At 47.2% G+C, this 15,929-nt stretch overlaps 1 protein-coding gene and 1 long non-coding RNA gene across 2 annotated transcripts in view; both read right to left on the bottom strand.

Moving 5' to 3' along the window:
- Positions 1 to 3,915: 3,915 nt before the first annotated feature.
- The window catches only part of LOC148131056 (uncharacterized), a 35,558-nt gene continuing 23,544 nt past the window's right edge, over positions 3,916 to 15,929 (bottom strand). The window contains exon 2 of the long non-coding RNA XR_015749089.1: positions 3,916 to 4,349. This is a non-coding gene — a long non-coding RNA (uncharacterized LOC148131056). The remainder of the gene's footprint in view (positions 4,350 to 15,929) is intronic.
- MYLK2 (myosin light chain kinase 2) overlaps positions 5,169 to 15,929 on the bottom strand; it is a 39,824-nt gene continuing 29,063 nt past the window's right edge. The window contains 3 exon segments of the mRNA XM_087962419.1: positions 5,169 to 5,968; positions 12,368 to 12,500; positions 15,666 to 15,818. Of these exon segments, the coding sequence (XP_087818545.1) occupies positions 5,507 to 5,968; positions 12,368 to 12,500; positions 15,666 to 15,818 (748 nt within the window). The 3' untranslated portion in view covers positions 5,169 to 5,506.

A 15,929-nucleotide genomic window follows, 5' to 3' on the forward strand; every position in this document is an offset into this window, starting at 1 on the left:
AGCGAAGTCAATGGGGAAGCCAGATTCGCTTAACGACCATGCTACCGACTTAGCAACGGTGGTGATTCACTTAACAACGGTGGCAAGAAAGATCGAAAAAGGGGGGGGGAAACTCCCTTAATGACGGTCTTATTCAGCAACCGACATTTTGGGCTCAGATGTCCCAAAGATGGTTTGTTTTTGTTTTTTCCCCAAGAGGTAACGGGACTTTCTAGTTTTGCTTTGAAGACGTTTCGCTTCTCATCCGAGGAGCTTCTTCGGCTCTATGTTTTTTACTCCTCGGATGAGAAGCGAAACGTCTTCAAAGCCAAACCAGAAAGTCCCATTGGCTCTTGGGGGGAGAAAAAAGCATCTTTGGAACAACCAGGACCTGGATGATGGAGAAGCTCCTAATGTCAGGGTTCCAGAAATTGTCTGAATTGACCCCGCCTGCAGAGTAATTGGTTCCCATGATTAATGAAGTGTAGAAAAGCAGGTGGAGGTAGGTTGAATTTGGTACGAAGTCTGGGAGTGACTTCAGTGCTGAAATTTCACAGGGTTTACCAGTACCTGTTTTAATAAAGAACCTTCAGATGATGCCTGCCTGAGAGTTCATGATCAATTCAGACCATTTCTGGAACCCTGACATTATTTCAGTCCTCCCCACACACCTTCTTCAACTATTTGACAGCGATGAATTCCAGAGCTGAAGACCTAAGACATTTGGGCTCAGTGGTGGTTATAAGTCAAGGACTTCCTGGAGCCCATTTTCTCCCAGCTTTTCCCGAATTTTATGCTGAGCAAAACCGCCAGAGAGGAGGAGAAAGAAGAGGAAAAAAAGACAAATTTTGCACGCAGTTAAAACGACGGATCCTGGAATTGGACAGAATAACAGGGGGGTCAAATTATTTTCCAAAGCACCTGAAGGCAGGATAAGAAACAACGGATGGAAACTCATCAAGGAGTAGAAGCAACCTGGAATTAAGGAGAAACTTCTCAACAGTGAGGACAATTAACCAGTGGAACTGCTTGCCACCCGAAGTTCTGGGTGCTCCATCCCTGGAAGTTTTTAAAGAAGAGAACTAGATAGTTTTTTTGTCTGAAAGGGTATAGGGTCTCCTGCTTAAGCAGGGGGGTGGACTAGAAGACCTCCAAGGTCCCTTCCAGCACAATTCTATTCTAAAAAGCAACGGATGGAAACTCATCAAGGAGAGAAACAACTTAGAATTAAGGAGAAATTTGGTGGCAGGGAAGACAATGAACCAGTGGAACCGCTTGCCACCAGAAATTGTGGGTGCTCCAACACTGGAGGTCTTTATGAAGAGATTGGACAGGTATTGGTGTGAAATGGTATAGGCCAGGGTCTCCTGCTTGAGCAGGGGGTTGGACTAGACGACCTCCGAGGTCCCTTCCAGCTCTATTCTGATTGCCCCGTCGCCCTTGTTATTTGTACTGACTTTGGAAATATTAAACAGAAGCATTAGAGAAAAAAACAAGGAAAATAAAGGGTACGAAGATAAAAAAGCGAGGAATACAAATTGCAGGCATTTGCAGACGATCTGCTTTTTTATACTAGAAGAACCATTAGATACCGGAGCTAAGCTGACAGAAAAGATAGAAGAATATGAGGAAGTTGCAAGGCTGAAACTAAATAAAGAAAAAAAAACACCAAGATTTTAGGGAAGAATATAACTGAAAAGCAAAAAAGAAAAGAAAAAAAAAGAACGGATGGACAGATTAGATATCCAGATCAAACAAAAAAGTGAAATACTTGGGGATAAAATTGACAGCAAGTTGTGGAACCCTTAAAGAGGATAATTACTATAGACTAAAACAACAGATTGCGACAGACTTAGAAAAATGGAAGAATCTACAACTATCTTTGATAGGGAGAATATCAACAATCAAAATGAATATTTTATCTGATTGATTGATTGATTCATCTCCTGAGCCAAATTTGCTCCAAGGATGTGGGAAACCGAATCCTACAGCCATGGGAGGAGAGCATGCCATGACAGCTGACCTTAAATTCGAATCGTCCTATTCATGCCTGGCCGGATAGAGGAAAAAAATTCCCCATTCCTGCTGGAAAAGAACCTCTTCCTGCTGGCTTTTGAACCGGATGGCTGAAACACGGAACACAAGATGTTTGGTTGGCTTTGGTGGAGATCTATTATTTTTGGGTCTTCGCCCAACCGGAGGCTGAGCGGAGAAGAAGCAATGCTATGCGTACAGCAGTTCCTGTCTGTTGGTGGTTGGCTCTCCGGTAGCCTGTGCAAATGTCCAGGGGAGGAAGAGGAGGAGGAGGAGGAGGAGGAGGAGGAGGAGGAGGAGGAGGAGGAGGAGGAGGAGGAGGAGGAGGAGGAGGAGGAGGAGGAGGAGGAGGAAAAAGAAGAGGAAGAGAAGGAGGAAGAGAAGGAGGAGGAAGAGGAGGAGGAGGAGGAAAAAGGAGGAGGGAGGAAGAGGAGGAGGAGGAGGAAGAGGAGGAGGAGGAAGAGGGAGGAGAAGGAAAAAGAAGAGGAAGAGAAGGAGGAGGAGGAGGAAAAAAGGAGGAGGAGGAAAAAGAAGAGGAAGAGGAGGAGGAGGAAAAGAAGAGGAAGAGAAGGAGGAGGAGGAGGAGGAGGAGGAGGAGGAGGAGGAGGAGGAGGAGGAGGAGGAGGAGGAGGAGGAGGAGGAAAAAAGGAGGAGGACGAAAAAGAAGAGGAAGAGGAGGAGGAGGAGGGAGGAGGAAAAAGAAGAGGAAGAGGAGGAGGAGGAGGAGGAGGAGGAGGAGGAGGAAAAAGGAGGAGGAGGAAAAGAAGAGGAAGAGGAGGAGGAGGAGGAGGAGGAGGAGGAAAAAGAAGAGGAAGAGGAGGAGGAGGAGGAGGAGGAAGAGGAGGAGGAGGAGGAGGAAAAAAGGAGGAGGAGGAAAAAGAAGAGGAAGAGGAAGAGGAGAGGAAACGGAGTGCAGATGGTCTCCATTAAGCAGCTCATTGGGCTTGGCTTTTGCAGCTCCTCCTTCAAAGGGGCAAATAGCTCACAAGATTACAGATTACAGATTAACAGAGCTGGAAGGGTCCTTGTAGGTCATCTAGTCCAACCCCCCCCGCCCAAGCAGGAGACCCGACTACACCATTTCTGACCAGTCTCTCCTTGAAAGCCTCCAGGGATGAAGCTCTCACAACTTCCGAGGGCAACTTCTGATCGCTCTCCCTGTCGGAAAATTTCTCCTTATGTTGGACTAGATGACCTCCAAGATCCCTTCCAACTCTGTTAATCTGTTATTATGTCCCTGGAAGGCAAAAATCACAAAACTGTGCCTCGCTTACTTTGGCCATGTCACGTGGTGGAATTCACTGGGAGAAAGCAATTATGTTTTGGAAGGGTCAGCAGTAAAAGGCAACCAGGTTGCTTCTCTCCTTGAATTAGTTTCCATCCATTGCTTCTTGTCCTGCCTTCAAGTGCTTTGGAGAATAGCTTCACACACACACACACACACACACACACACACACACACACACACCTTCTTTGTGGCAACCCCTTTGAGGTATTGGACCATTGCTATAATGTCAGTCCTTCTTATCATCAGAATAATAGGCCTACGCAATTCCAGCAACCGTTCTTTGTATGTTTTAGCCTCCGGTCCCCTAATCCTCTCTTTGTTGCTCTTCTCTGCACTCTTCAACATCTTTTTTTTACATCGTGACGACCAAAACTGGAGGCAAATATTCCAGGTGTGGCCTTAACAAGGCCTTATAAAGTGGTATCAACACTTCACGTGATCTTGATTCCATCCCTCTGTTAATGCAGCCTAGAACTGCGTTGGCTTTGGGGGCAGCTGCAGCCCACGGCTGGCTCATGTTTAAGTGATTGTCTACTACAAGGGCCTTCAAACTTGGCCAGTTTAAGACTTGTGGACTCCCAGAATTCCTGAGCTAACATGGACTGGAGGAGGAATTTATTTTATTTATTTATTCATTTGATTTGCCAATCGCTTACAAGATAATATGAATAAGTATAAACATGAGTAAGAATACAGGAAATAGGTACGAATGAACGTGGACAATAGGACAGGGACAGGAGGCACGATGGTGCACTTATGCATGCCCCTTACAGGCCTCTTAGGAATGGGTATTCTCTCCCTGCCTTTCTCTCCTCCCTCCATTCTTTTCTCTCCTTCCTTCCTTCCTTCTTTCTCCTTCCCTGTTCTCCTTCTCTCTTTCCTTCCTTCTTTTATTTTTTATTTTATTTATTTATTTGATTTGTCAAATTGCTTACAAGATAAAAGTATAAACATGAGTAAGAATACAGGAAATAGGTACGAATAAACAGGGGACAATCGGACAGGGACGGTAGGCACGATGGTGCGCTTAGGCACGCCCCTTCCAGACCTCTTAGGAATTCTGGGAATTGAAGTCCACAAAAGTCTTAATGCTGTCAAGTTTGAAGACCCCTGGTCTACTAGGACTTCGAGATCCCTCTCACAGTTACTACTATTGAGCAAGGTACCACCTACACCCTACCTGTGCATTTTGGTTTTAAGTGCCTCAATGTAGAACTTGCCTTTTTTTCCCACCCTTGAATTTCATCATCCTTTTCCCCTTCAGAGGAGGTAGGGAGCAGGGTTGGAGGGGCTCCAGGTGGCCGTTTCAAGAAGGAGGAACCTTCTGGGGCCCTGTGTTGTCCAGCCAGTATATAGGTAATTGGATTTGGGATAGTTAGTTAGGAATTGGGAGCTGTCCCCTTAAGGGAATGCATCATGGTAAATGGAGTTAAGCTATCCTGGGAAATGTAGTTCCATGTCATGTGGCCACATCTGTAATCCTGATTGGTCACTGAATTGACCCTTGGTGGGTTGGGGGAGGTTTCCTCACTCTTGCTCGGCCCCCAAGCAGCATGCTGGTGCCTCACCCTTTGCTCTGTCATTCTCGGGATGGGAGATTATCATCTTTTTACACCATGAAGTGCAGCTATGCAGAGAATTGGACATTGAGAAGAATCTCATCATAACTGTGAGTTATTTGAGGATGCCCGATGAACCAATAAAAAGACTTTGTATGGATGTTTTGTGGAGTTACGCTGTCTGCCTTGTGTTAAGAAGCAGAACAGGAGGGAGACTCATGGGCCTGCCCAGGGCTGGGTTTTTTTGGGGGGGGTGGGGTCAGGCAGGGCTGAATTTTCGTCCCCCAGTAACACTGCCACTCCAAATGTAAGCAGAGAAACCATTTTACAAAGGAGAAAAAGTGGAGGGGAAAACAGCCGAGCATGGGTTGGGTAGCCAAAATTCCAACAGTCCTCCCCCCCCAAAAAAAGCAAAACCATGGCCCAGAAGGTGCAGGTACCCTCTGCGGGATTCAAAACGAGCTTCTTTGGGTACCCTTCCAACGGGACGGATGCCCACCGGGCAGGGATGCCAGGACTCTCTTCCGCCTGGGTGGGCGGCACGTCTAGATGTCCTCAGTGGGACCCGGGCTCCCTTGCTGTGAGGGAGAAGGGTCCTTTAAGCGAAGGGTGCAAGGAGAAGCAGCCCCCGGCAGGGCATCGCGTCCTAATGAGTTCTCAGCGGGAAAGTCCTTGAAAGCAGCACAGTTGGGGGTGAGGCTGAAGTCAGCACAGAGAGAGAGAGAGAGAGAGAGAGAAGAAGCAGCTCACCTGCCCAGGTAGACCAAGGCTGGAGACTGGGCAGGCTTTGAACAGAGGGTGGAGGGAGCATCTCTGCACCCCAAGGTCCCATGCTCCGGGCCCCCGCTGTCCATCGATCTGGGATGAGTCCTGTTCCTCCCCTGCGACACAATCCCTGGATGGCAGGGCACAACAAACACAATACGGTCCAAGCTTCGGGTGGGTGGGTGGGTGGTCTCCCTCTCATTCGTCTTTTTGGCTCGGTACCGCGTTCCTTCCTTCCTCTCTCCCCCCCGACCCCTCCCCAGTTCAAACCCGGCGCAGTCAGGGATCCGGAGCTGGTGATTTTCTTGAATCGGTTGGCGGCACAAACACCGATGAAGTTTTTCTGTTTGGGAGGAAACGGGACAATGAGAACCGAAGAAGAGAAGAACGATCGCTCCGGTTTCAGGCTTGGTTGTTTCGCTTGCAGACCTTTCATGACCCAGCTAGGTAATATCATCAGTGGGAGGGGGAGGGGGGAGGAGGAGGAGGAGGAGGAGGAGGAGGAGGAGGAGGAGAAGGAGGAGGACTGTAGGGTCTTTCATTCTCTCTGAGCTTGGTTGTTTTGCTTGCAGACCTTTCATGATCCAGCTAGGTAACATCATCAGTGGGAGGAGGGGGAGGAGCAGGAGGAGGAGGAGGAGGAGGAGGAGGAGGAGGAGGAGGAGGAGGAGGAGGAGAAGCAGGAGGAGGACTGTAAGGTCTTTGATGCTCTCTGAGCTTGGTTGTTTGCTTGCAGACCTTTCATGACCCACCTAGGTAATATCATCAGTGGGAGGAGGGGGAGGAGGAGCAGGAGGAGGAGCAGGAGGAGGAGGAGGAGGAGGAGAAGCAGGAGGAGGACTGTAAGGTCTTTGATGCTCTCTGAGCTTGGTTGTTTGCTTGCAGACCTTTCATGACCCACCTAGGTAATATCATCAGTGGGAGGAGGGGAGGAGGAGCAGGAGGAGGAGGAGGAGGAGGAGGAGGAGGAGGAGGAGGAGGAGAAGCAGGAGGAGGACTGTAAGGTCTTTGATGCTCTCTGAGCTTGGTTGTTTGCTTGCAGACCTTTCATGACCCACCTAGGTAACATCATCAGTGATAGAAGGAAGTGGGGTTTGTAGAGGAGGAGAAGGAAGAAGGGGAAAGGGAGGAGGAGCAGGAGGAGGACTGTGGGCTCCTTGGGGTTCTCTGAGTTTGTTTTCTTGCAGACATTTTATGACCCAACAAGGGAACACCATCAGGGCTAGAAGGGTGTGGAGGTTTGCTCTTTCTTTATATATAAGTAGCTTGCAATCCAGCAGCAAACATTCCCCCAACCAAGCAATGACCAACTCAGACAAGCGATCCAACAACCTCATCAAGGAACCAGCGAGAAGAAGACGACATTCTCCCCAACACAGACAGGGCAAGCCATTAAAAAGGAGAACAACTTCCCTCCTCACTTCTAGCACTGATGATGTTACTTAGTTTGGTAATGAAACACCTACAAGAAAATAACAAGATCAGAAAGCACCAAGGACACCACAGTCCTCCTCCTCCTCCTCCTCCTCCTCCGCCTCCTCCTCCTCCTCCCCCTCCTCCCTGTAAACCCCATTCCCTCCTAGCACTGATGATGTTACCTAGTTGGGTCATGAAATGTCTGCAAGCAAACAACCCAGCTCAGAGAGCACGAAAGACCCTACAGTCCTCCTCCTCTTCCTTCTCCTCCTCCACCCTTCCAGCCCTGATGATGCTACCTAGTTGGGTCATGAGAGGTCTGCAAGCAAACAATCCAGCTCACAGACTATCAAGGACCCCACCAGTGAATAATAATCCAGGCACAGCCAGAAAAGTCACATTACATTACAGAAAACCCACAGAGTTTCCACAGAGAACTTCTCATAGAACCTCTGGGCCGGCTGGTGAAGGAGCCTCCGGCAATAGGAACGAAGTCTGCAAATTGCAACTTGGCCTTTTAAAAATCTATTTCGCAGATATATATATATATTTTTCTCAGCTCCTGCTGCTGTTAAGGAAAAAGGGAGAACTGGCTTGGCCTTGAGTTGGGAGTTTGTCCAGGGAGACAAACTTAGAATTTTATTTGCTGTCTTATTAAATGGAAGATGAATTGTATGTACCTTAAATAAAATAAAAGAAAGAAAGAAAGAGAGAGAGAGAGAGAGAGGAGAGAGAGAGAGAGAGAGAGAGAGAGAAAGAAGAGAGAAGAAAGAAAGAGAGAGAAAGAAAGAAAGAAAGAAAGAAAGAAAGAAAGAAAGAAAGAAAGAAAGAAAAAGAAAGAAAGAAAGAAAGAAAAGAAAGAAAGGGGGAGAGAGAAAGAAAGAAAGAAAGAAAGAAAGAAAGAAAGAAAGAAAGAAAGAAAGAAAGAAAGAAAGAAAGAAAGAAAGAAAGAAAAGAAGAGGGGGAGAGAGAGAGAGAGAGAGAGAGAGAAAGAAAGAAAGAAAGAAAGAAAGAAAGAAAGAAAAAGAAAGAAAGAAAGAAAGAATATTTCACAATGTGCTTCTATGGGTAGTCCTTGACTTACAACAGTTTCCTTTAGGGACTAAAGTCACAACTGCACTGAAAAAAGGGACTTATGATTGTTTTCCACCCTTACAACTGTTGCAGCCATCCCCGTGATCCAAATATCAGAGGCTTGGCAACTGGCATGTACTTATGCCGGTTGCAACATCCTGATCTCCGTTTGTGACCTCACAGTCCATGGGGTAGCCGGATTCGCTTAACAACGGTGGCAAGAAAGGTGGTCAAAGGGCATAATATTTACCAAACAACTGCCATGCTCAGCAATGGAAGTTTTTGGCTCAATTGCCGTCGTAAGTGGAGGACCGTCAGGATCGAAGTTTGGCTGATGAGTGGGACAGAAAGCCCTCGGGCCTGGCAAATGGGAGTGGGGGGGGGCATTTTTGATGGCTGGGATTAAACTGTTTTGGGAGATTTATTTATAAGTTTGTGTGAAAGATGCTCTCTAATCGGGTACAAAATCCAGAAACGAAGGATGAAGTTGAATGTAATATTTTTGGACCTGGGAGGCAAAAACTTGGAACCATTTTGTCACTTGAATTCAGCCCAAAATTCCTCTCCGGGGTCAAATGATGGAGAGAATGTTCGGTCCTGCCAAATTCACATCAAAATTTGGCTGGGCCAAACACTTGTTTGGCCAACCCTACAAGGCCGTCGAGGGCCACTCATCCAGCCTCCGAGGGAATTCGCATTTGCAAAAAAAACCTTGCTTATAAAATCAGCAGCGAGCAAATACACCGGGTTTCTCCATAAAATAAGACTCAGAATTAATTAAATTAAAAATAAGATTCATAATTCTGTATTCAATTATGATTGTAAGGATCCTCGCATCAAACAGCGTGGAGAAATCTTAGCACATTTTTTATGGGGATCTATACAGAAGAACAAAGGAACGGACTTTAATAACGTTTAGTAAAATGATTTTGGCTTAAAAAGAGACATTCCTTCATCACTCCTTATCACCCATCCTCTCCCACTTATGACTGTATGACTGTAGCTTTGTTGATTGTATCCTAATTGTATCCTAATTTGAGTGTTGATTGTTGATTGTATCCTAATTGACTGTTTCCTAGTATGATTTGATTGCTTATTGTACTATCATTAAGTGTTGGACCTTATGATTCTTGACGAATGTATCTATTCTTTTATGTACACAGAGAGCATTTGCACCAAGACAAATTCCTTGTGTGTCCAATCACTCTTGGCCAATATTCTTTCTTTCTTTCTTTCTTTCTTTCTTTCTTTCTTTCTTTCTTTCTTTCTTTCTTTCTTTCTTTCTTTCTTTCTTTCTTTCTATCTATCCATCCATCCATCCATCTATTTATCTATCTAAATGAGTACAAGAAAACAACCAAGCTCAGTGAGCATCAAAGACCCCTCAATCCTCCTGCTCCTGCTGCTCCTCCTCTTCCTCCTCCTCCCCACAAACCTTCCAGCCTTGATGACATTCCCTAGTTGGGTAATAAAATGTCTGCAAGAAAACAATCAAGTTCAGAGAGCACTAAGGACCCCACAGTCGTTCTCCTGCTCCTCCTCTTCCTCCTCCTTTTCCTCCTCCTCCCTGCAAACCCCACTCCTTCTACAACTGATGATATTCTCTAGTTGGGTCATACCCTATGACTATCACTAAGTGTTGTACCTCTTGACTCTTGACGAAAGTATCTTTTCTTTTATGGACACTGAGAGCATTTGCACCAAAGACAAATTCCTTGTGTGTCCAATCACACTTGGCCAATAAAGTCTTCTCTTCTCTTCCTGTTCCTATTCCTATTCCAGTCCTTCCATTCCATACTATATTATACTGTTCCATTCCATTGCATTGCATTCCATATATTCTATTCTATTCTATTCTATTCTATTCTATTCTATTCTATTCTATTCTATTCTATTCTATTCTAGTCTAGTCTAGTCTAGTCTAGTCCAGTCCAGTCCAGTCCAGTCCAGTCCAGTCCATTCTCTATTCTATTCTATTCTATTCTATTCTATTCTATTCTATTCTATTCTACTCTACTCTACTCTACTCTACTCTACTCTACTCCAGTCCAGTCCAGTCCAGTCCAGTCCACTCCACTCCATTCCATTCCATTCCATTCCATTCCATTCCATTCTATTCTTATACCCTATGACTATCATTAAGTGTTGTACCTGATGATTCTTGACTCTTGATGAATGTATCTTTTCTTTTATGGACACTGAGAGCATTTGCACCAAAGACAAATTCCTTGTGGGTCCAATCACACTTGGCCAATAAAGAATTCTATCTATCTGTCTATTCAAAGTTTGTTTCATGAGGAAGATTTTTAAGATATATTGACATATTAGTCTGGGTAACTACCCAGAAAATAAGACCTTGTCATATATATATATATGCTCACACACTGCTTGCACTGGCATGAAGCCGAAAGCACCAGCCTGAGGATGGCGAGTGGGACCTCACCAAAACGTCACCAAGATACTCTTAATCTTACACGGGAAAAGACCTGAACACACCTGTACCCGTGAAAATTTACGACAACAAATATATGGATCTTTGGTTATTCGGGTTTTCTCCTGCGTAAGATTGGAAGTATCTAGGCAACGTTTCGATGAAGTCTCATTCATCATCTTCAGGCTTGTGTCTTCCGCTCTGTGCTTCTCAGAGTGATGTGAGCTTGCAGCTGCTTCTTCCTTTTAACTGCTAGTGGGGTGTGACTTGATTGGGTGGGGGCTTGGCTGTGTTCTGATTGGGTGGGGGTGTGTTCTCATTGGTTGGGGGTTTGGCTGTGTTCTGATTGGTTGGGGGTTGGCCATGTTCTGATTGGCTGGAGGTGTGTTCTGTTCAGGTGGGGGCTTGGTTGTGCTCAGGTTAGTCTTAGTTGCTGGGGGATTTGAGCTGGTGAGCTGTGATCTTGCTGTTTGGCTTCGAGTTCGTGGTCGTGCCGCATCTTCATGGTGGGGGTCAGTTCGCTTCATGTATGGCTCGGAGGGGTTTGAAGTGGGTAGTGATGCAGCCAAGCCCCCACCCAATCAAGTCACACCCCCACTAGCAGTTAAAAGGAAGAAGCAGCTGCAAGCTCACATTACTCTGAGAAGCACAGAGCCGAAGACACAAGCCTGAAGATGATGAATGAGACTTCATCGAACGTTGCCTAGATACTTCCAATTTTACGCAGGAGAAAACCCGAATAACCAAAGATCCACATACAAATACCCGCGAGAACCTCAGAATATATATATATATATATATATATATATATATATATATATATATATATATATATATATATATATATTTGTTTTCTGAGGTTCTATATATATATATATATATATATTTGTTTTCTTAAGTTTTCGCGGGTACTTACATGTATGGTGTTCGGTTGATTGGGTATTCTCCACGTCATTGTAGTTCTTTTAAAGTTGTAGCAACGTTTCAGCAGAATCTCATCTGCCATCATCAGGCTTCTGTATTGTGTCCGTCTGTGGGTCAGTCTGACCCACAGACGGACTCAATACAGAAGCCTGATGATGGCAGATGGATTCTGCTGAAACGTGCTACAACTTTAAAAGAACTACAATGACGTGGGAGAATACCCGAACCAGGAACTTCTTCTGTGACTGGCAAGGCTTTCCTGAAGGCCTCTGCAGTGGATAGCAGAGCTCAGGATCGATCCAGAGCTTTGTTCTCAGCTCCAGAGGCCTGCAGGAAAACCTGGCCATCCTTGCCGGCTGCAGAAAAAATGGGCCGGCAAGGCAGATGTCGGGGTGTGTGATGCCCAGCTACAACTGCCTGGACTTCAACTCCCAGAATCCCAAGGGGTGTAGGAATGGGCTTGAAGTCCCAGAAAACCCTATCCAACATGAGTGGACTTCAACACCCAGAATTCCCAAACCAACATGACAGACAACAACTCCCTGAATCCTTCTGGCCAGCATGGGGTGGACTTCCACTCCCAGAATCCTCCAGCCAACAGGTGTAAATTTGAACACCCAGAGTGGATCAAACTCCCAGATACCCCTGGAGGGACTTCAACTCCCAGAATTCCTCAATCAGCATGGCCAGGTTCAACTCCCAGAATCCCCCGGCCAGCATGGGGGTTAAAGTTGGCTGTTGTAAATTGAGAACTACCTGCACAAAGCTGTCGGGGGATCAATTCTACTCTACATGACTGCCATCTTGACTTTTTCGACCACCCGGAGCATACCCACCCTGCAAAGCATCTGTAACAGGCCAGTCAGGCTCCCTCTGCCCCTCCCAGCCGGCAATTACCTTCCAGCGACGTCGCATGACGTATCTCCGGAGGAGAACCTGAGATTTGAGGCGCCGGTTGACCCGCTTGGCTTTGTCGGCCAGGTTGTTGAGCCAGGGGTGCTGGAGGCACTGAGCTGCACTCATCCGCCCCCTGGGACAAAGAGGGAGGAAAGGGAGGAGGAGGAAGAAAAGAAGACATCAGAGCGGGTGTCACCAACTGGCAGCTCTGGAGCTACATGCGGCTCTTTGGGCCCACTGTTCTGACCAAGGCTTCCTGAGACCGTAATTAAGCACACGTTTAGTCCAAACAAACTCTCTTTTTATTTCAACGCTGGGAATTATGTGGATTCCCAGCCTGTAATGAGTCCCAAATAGTCTCTCGAGATAAGCACCCACCCTTTATCTCCTTTGAATTGTTGCCAACAGCTCAAGTGGCAAATTAACTGTAAAAAAACCCACTGAAATACAAAGTCCACACAGATCTTCAAGGTTGAATCTGAACAGAGCAAACGACTTTGCTTCCTGCAAAGGTTTCTATACCTTTGCCCTTCCTTTATACCTTTTGGGAGGGGCAATCACCTCCAAGCCTGACTTCCGAATCACCCCTTTTGTTTCAGCTGCTCTCACCTTCTAGCAGCTGTCCGCACACACGCACTGGGAACAGGCTCCCCTTGTTCCTCTGCCTCGCTGCTGCCAGACTCCAGAGGCTGCGGAGGCAGCACCCCACTCCCAGATGGTCCTGGCCCCATCTCTGTTTCAGATGCAGGACTCTTGTCTGAGTCCTTCCCACACTTCCAGTTTGGTCCCCTTTCTTCCCCACTGTCCGATTCCGCTGCCACCTGCACCGGCTGCCGGTGAACCACAACACCCTCTGCTGTGGCTCCCTGTTGGGTGATCCCACCACTGGCTGGCCCCGCCCCTCACCCTCACCTTCTAGTCACTCCTCACCTGGCCTGAGAGAGTAAGGGATGGAGGGACGGAGAGAGAGAGAAAGAGAGAGAGAACCACAAAACCTGGGTAGGCGTGGCCGGAGGTGGGTGGGTCATGTTACTGGGTGGGAATGACATCAAGTTGGCAACGCCCACCCAGGTTTTGGGGCTCCCGGTGTTTTCTTTTGGGTGGGAAACAGATCCAAGTGACTCTTTATGTTGTTGAAGGTGGACGAACCCCCGGGATTAGAGGTAATCCTCGGCTTAACCATGGTTCGTTTAGTGACGGTTCAAAGCACTGGAAAAAGGGACCGCTTTTTCAGAGTTACCACTTTGCGGCGTCCGCGTGGCGGGGGAATCAAAACTATAACGCTTGGCAACTGGCCTGTACTTACGACGGTTGAGGAGGTGTCCCTGGGTCGTGGGATCCCATTGGGTGACCTTGTGACGAGCAAAGTCGATGGAGGGAGCCCAATATCCCTTCAACAACCGTGCTTCCAACTTAGCCATTGCAACAATTTTGCTTAACAACGCCTGGGCAGAAAGGTCGTAGAACGGGACGTTCACCAATCTCTTGCTTAACCACGGAAACGTCGGGGTGGGGGTGTTTAATTGTGGTTGTAAGCCACCTGTGCCAGCCTCCGGCGAGACAAAACCAGCATCTCAACAAGCGTTGCAGATGGCGGAGTTCTTCCCATCACTAAGAGCGGTCTTTGGGGCCATGCAGCTGTGGCACTTAGCATGAAGCATGGGGCATCACGTTCTTCCCATCTAACCTGGCACTTCTCTATGGTACGGTGGCCCTTCCGGTTATTTTAAAGCAGGTCTAAAGCCACCAGGACGTTAGTAAAAATGGAGTATAACTTTTTGAGTCATAACCTTTGAGTACATTGATTCTATGTTTGGTCTAGTAGTTAGGGCACCAGGCAAGGAGGTGGGAGATGGTGAGTTCTAGTCCCATCTTAAGCATGAAAGCTGATTGGGTGACGTTGGGGCCAATCACTAGGAGACTGTGAGTTCTAGTCCCATCTTAAGCATGAAAGCTGATTGGGTGATGTTGGGTCAATCAACTAGGTGACTGTGAGTTCTAGTCCCATCTTAAACATGAAAGACAGCTGGGTGACTTTGGGGCCAATCACTAGGAGGCTGTGAGTTCTAGTCCCATCTTAAGCATGAAAGACAGCTGGGTGACTTTGGGGCCAATCACTAGGTGACTGTGAGTTCTAGTCCCATCTTAAACATGAAAGACAGCTGGGTGACGTTGGGCCAATCACTAGGTGACTGTGAGTTCTAGTCCCATCTTAAACACGAAAGACAGCTGGGTGACTTTGGGCCAATCACTAGGTGACTGTGAGTTCTAGTCCCATCTTAAACATGAAAGACAGCTGGGTGACTTTGGGGCCAATCACTAGGAGACTGTGAGTTCTAGTCCCATCTTAAGCATGAAAGCTGATTGGGTGATGTTGGGTCAATCAACTAGGTGACTGTGAGTTCTAGTCCCATCTTAAACATGAAAGTCAGCTGGGTGACTTTGGGGTCAATCACTAGGAGACTGTGAGTTCTAGTCCCATCTTAAACACAAAAGACAGCTGGGTGACTTTGGGCCAATCACTAGGTGACTGTGAGTTCTAGTCCCATCTTAAACACAAAGACAGCTGGGTGACTTTGGGCCAATCACTAGGTGACTGTGAGTTCTAGTTCCATCCTAAACATGAAAGTCAGCTGGGTGACTTGGGGCCAATCTAGGAGACTGTGACTTCTAGTCCCACCTAAGGCATGAAAGACAGCTGGGTGACGGGGCCAATCACTAGGTGACTGTGAGTTCTAGTCCCATCTTAAACATGAAAGACAGCTGGGTGACTTTGGGCCAATCCCCTGGAGACTGTGACCTAGTCCCACCTCTGGCATGAAAGCCGATTGGGTGACTTTGGGCCAATCCCCAGGAGACTGTGACTTCTAGTCCCACCTCAGGCACAAAAGCTAGCTGGGTGACTTTGGGGCAGTCCCTCTCCCTCAGCCCAATGCATCTCACAGTCTGGCTGAGGAATTCTGGGAGTTGAAGTCCACAAATCTTAAAAGTTAACCAAGATTGGATGCCTGTGTTCTCAGGCAGTCAGGATTGGTGGGCCAGACTTCGCCCCATTGTGGTGTGACGTCCTGAGCCTATGCTAATTCCCTGCTTGAACCCTCCGCCTATCTGGGGAGGTTGCTTTCCAACAGATTCAGATTAACCCAGTTGGAAGGGATCTTGTAGGTCATCTAGTCCACCCCCCACACCCCCTGTCCAAGCAGGAGACCCTACACCCTTTCTGACAGATGGGCAGCCCAGTTCTCTTCTTGAAAGCCTCCAGGGATGAAGCTCCCACAACGTCCAAACACACACAGACCCTTTTTGCTTGATGATCAGGTTGGAGACGAAGTCCTTGGCTTCGTCCGAGATGCCCTCAAAGGCTTCCTCGTCGAAGTACCACTCCGCCAACAGGACGTTGTTGAGGGTTTCCGTGTCGTTGTCCCCCAGGAAAGGGGAGAAACCACTCAGCCTGGAAGGGAAGGAGGCAGAGAGAGAGAGAGAGAGAGAAGATGAGAACACGCAACCTCCTGCAGATCCATCAGAATAGAGCTGGAAGGGACCTCAGAGGTCTTCTAGTCCA

Source organism: Notechis scutatus, chromosome 3, assembly GCF_049901735.1.
Source record: "Notechis scutatus isolate UNSWTSFEM ecotype Mainland chromosome 3, rNotScu1.2, whole genome shotgun sequence".
Classification (NCBI taxonomy): Eukaryota; Metazoa; Chordata; class Lepidosauria; order Squamata; family Elapidae; genus Notechis; species Notechis scutatus.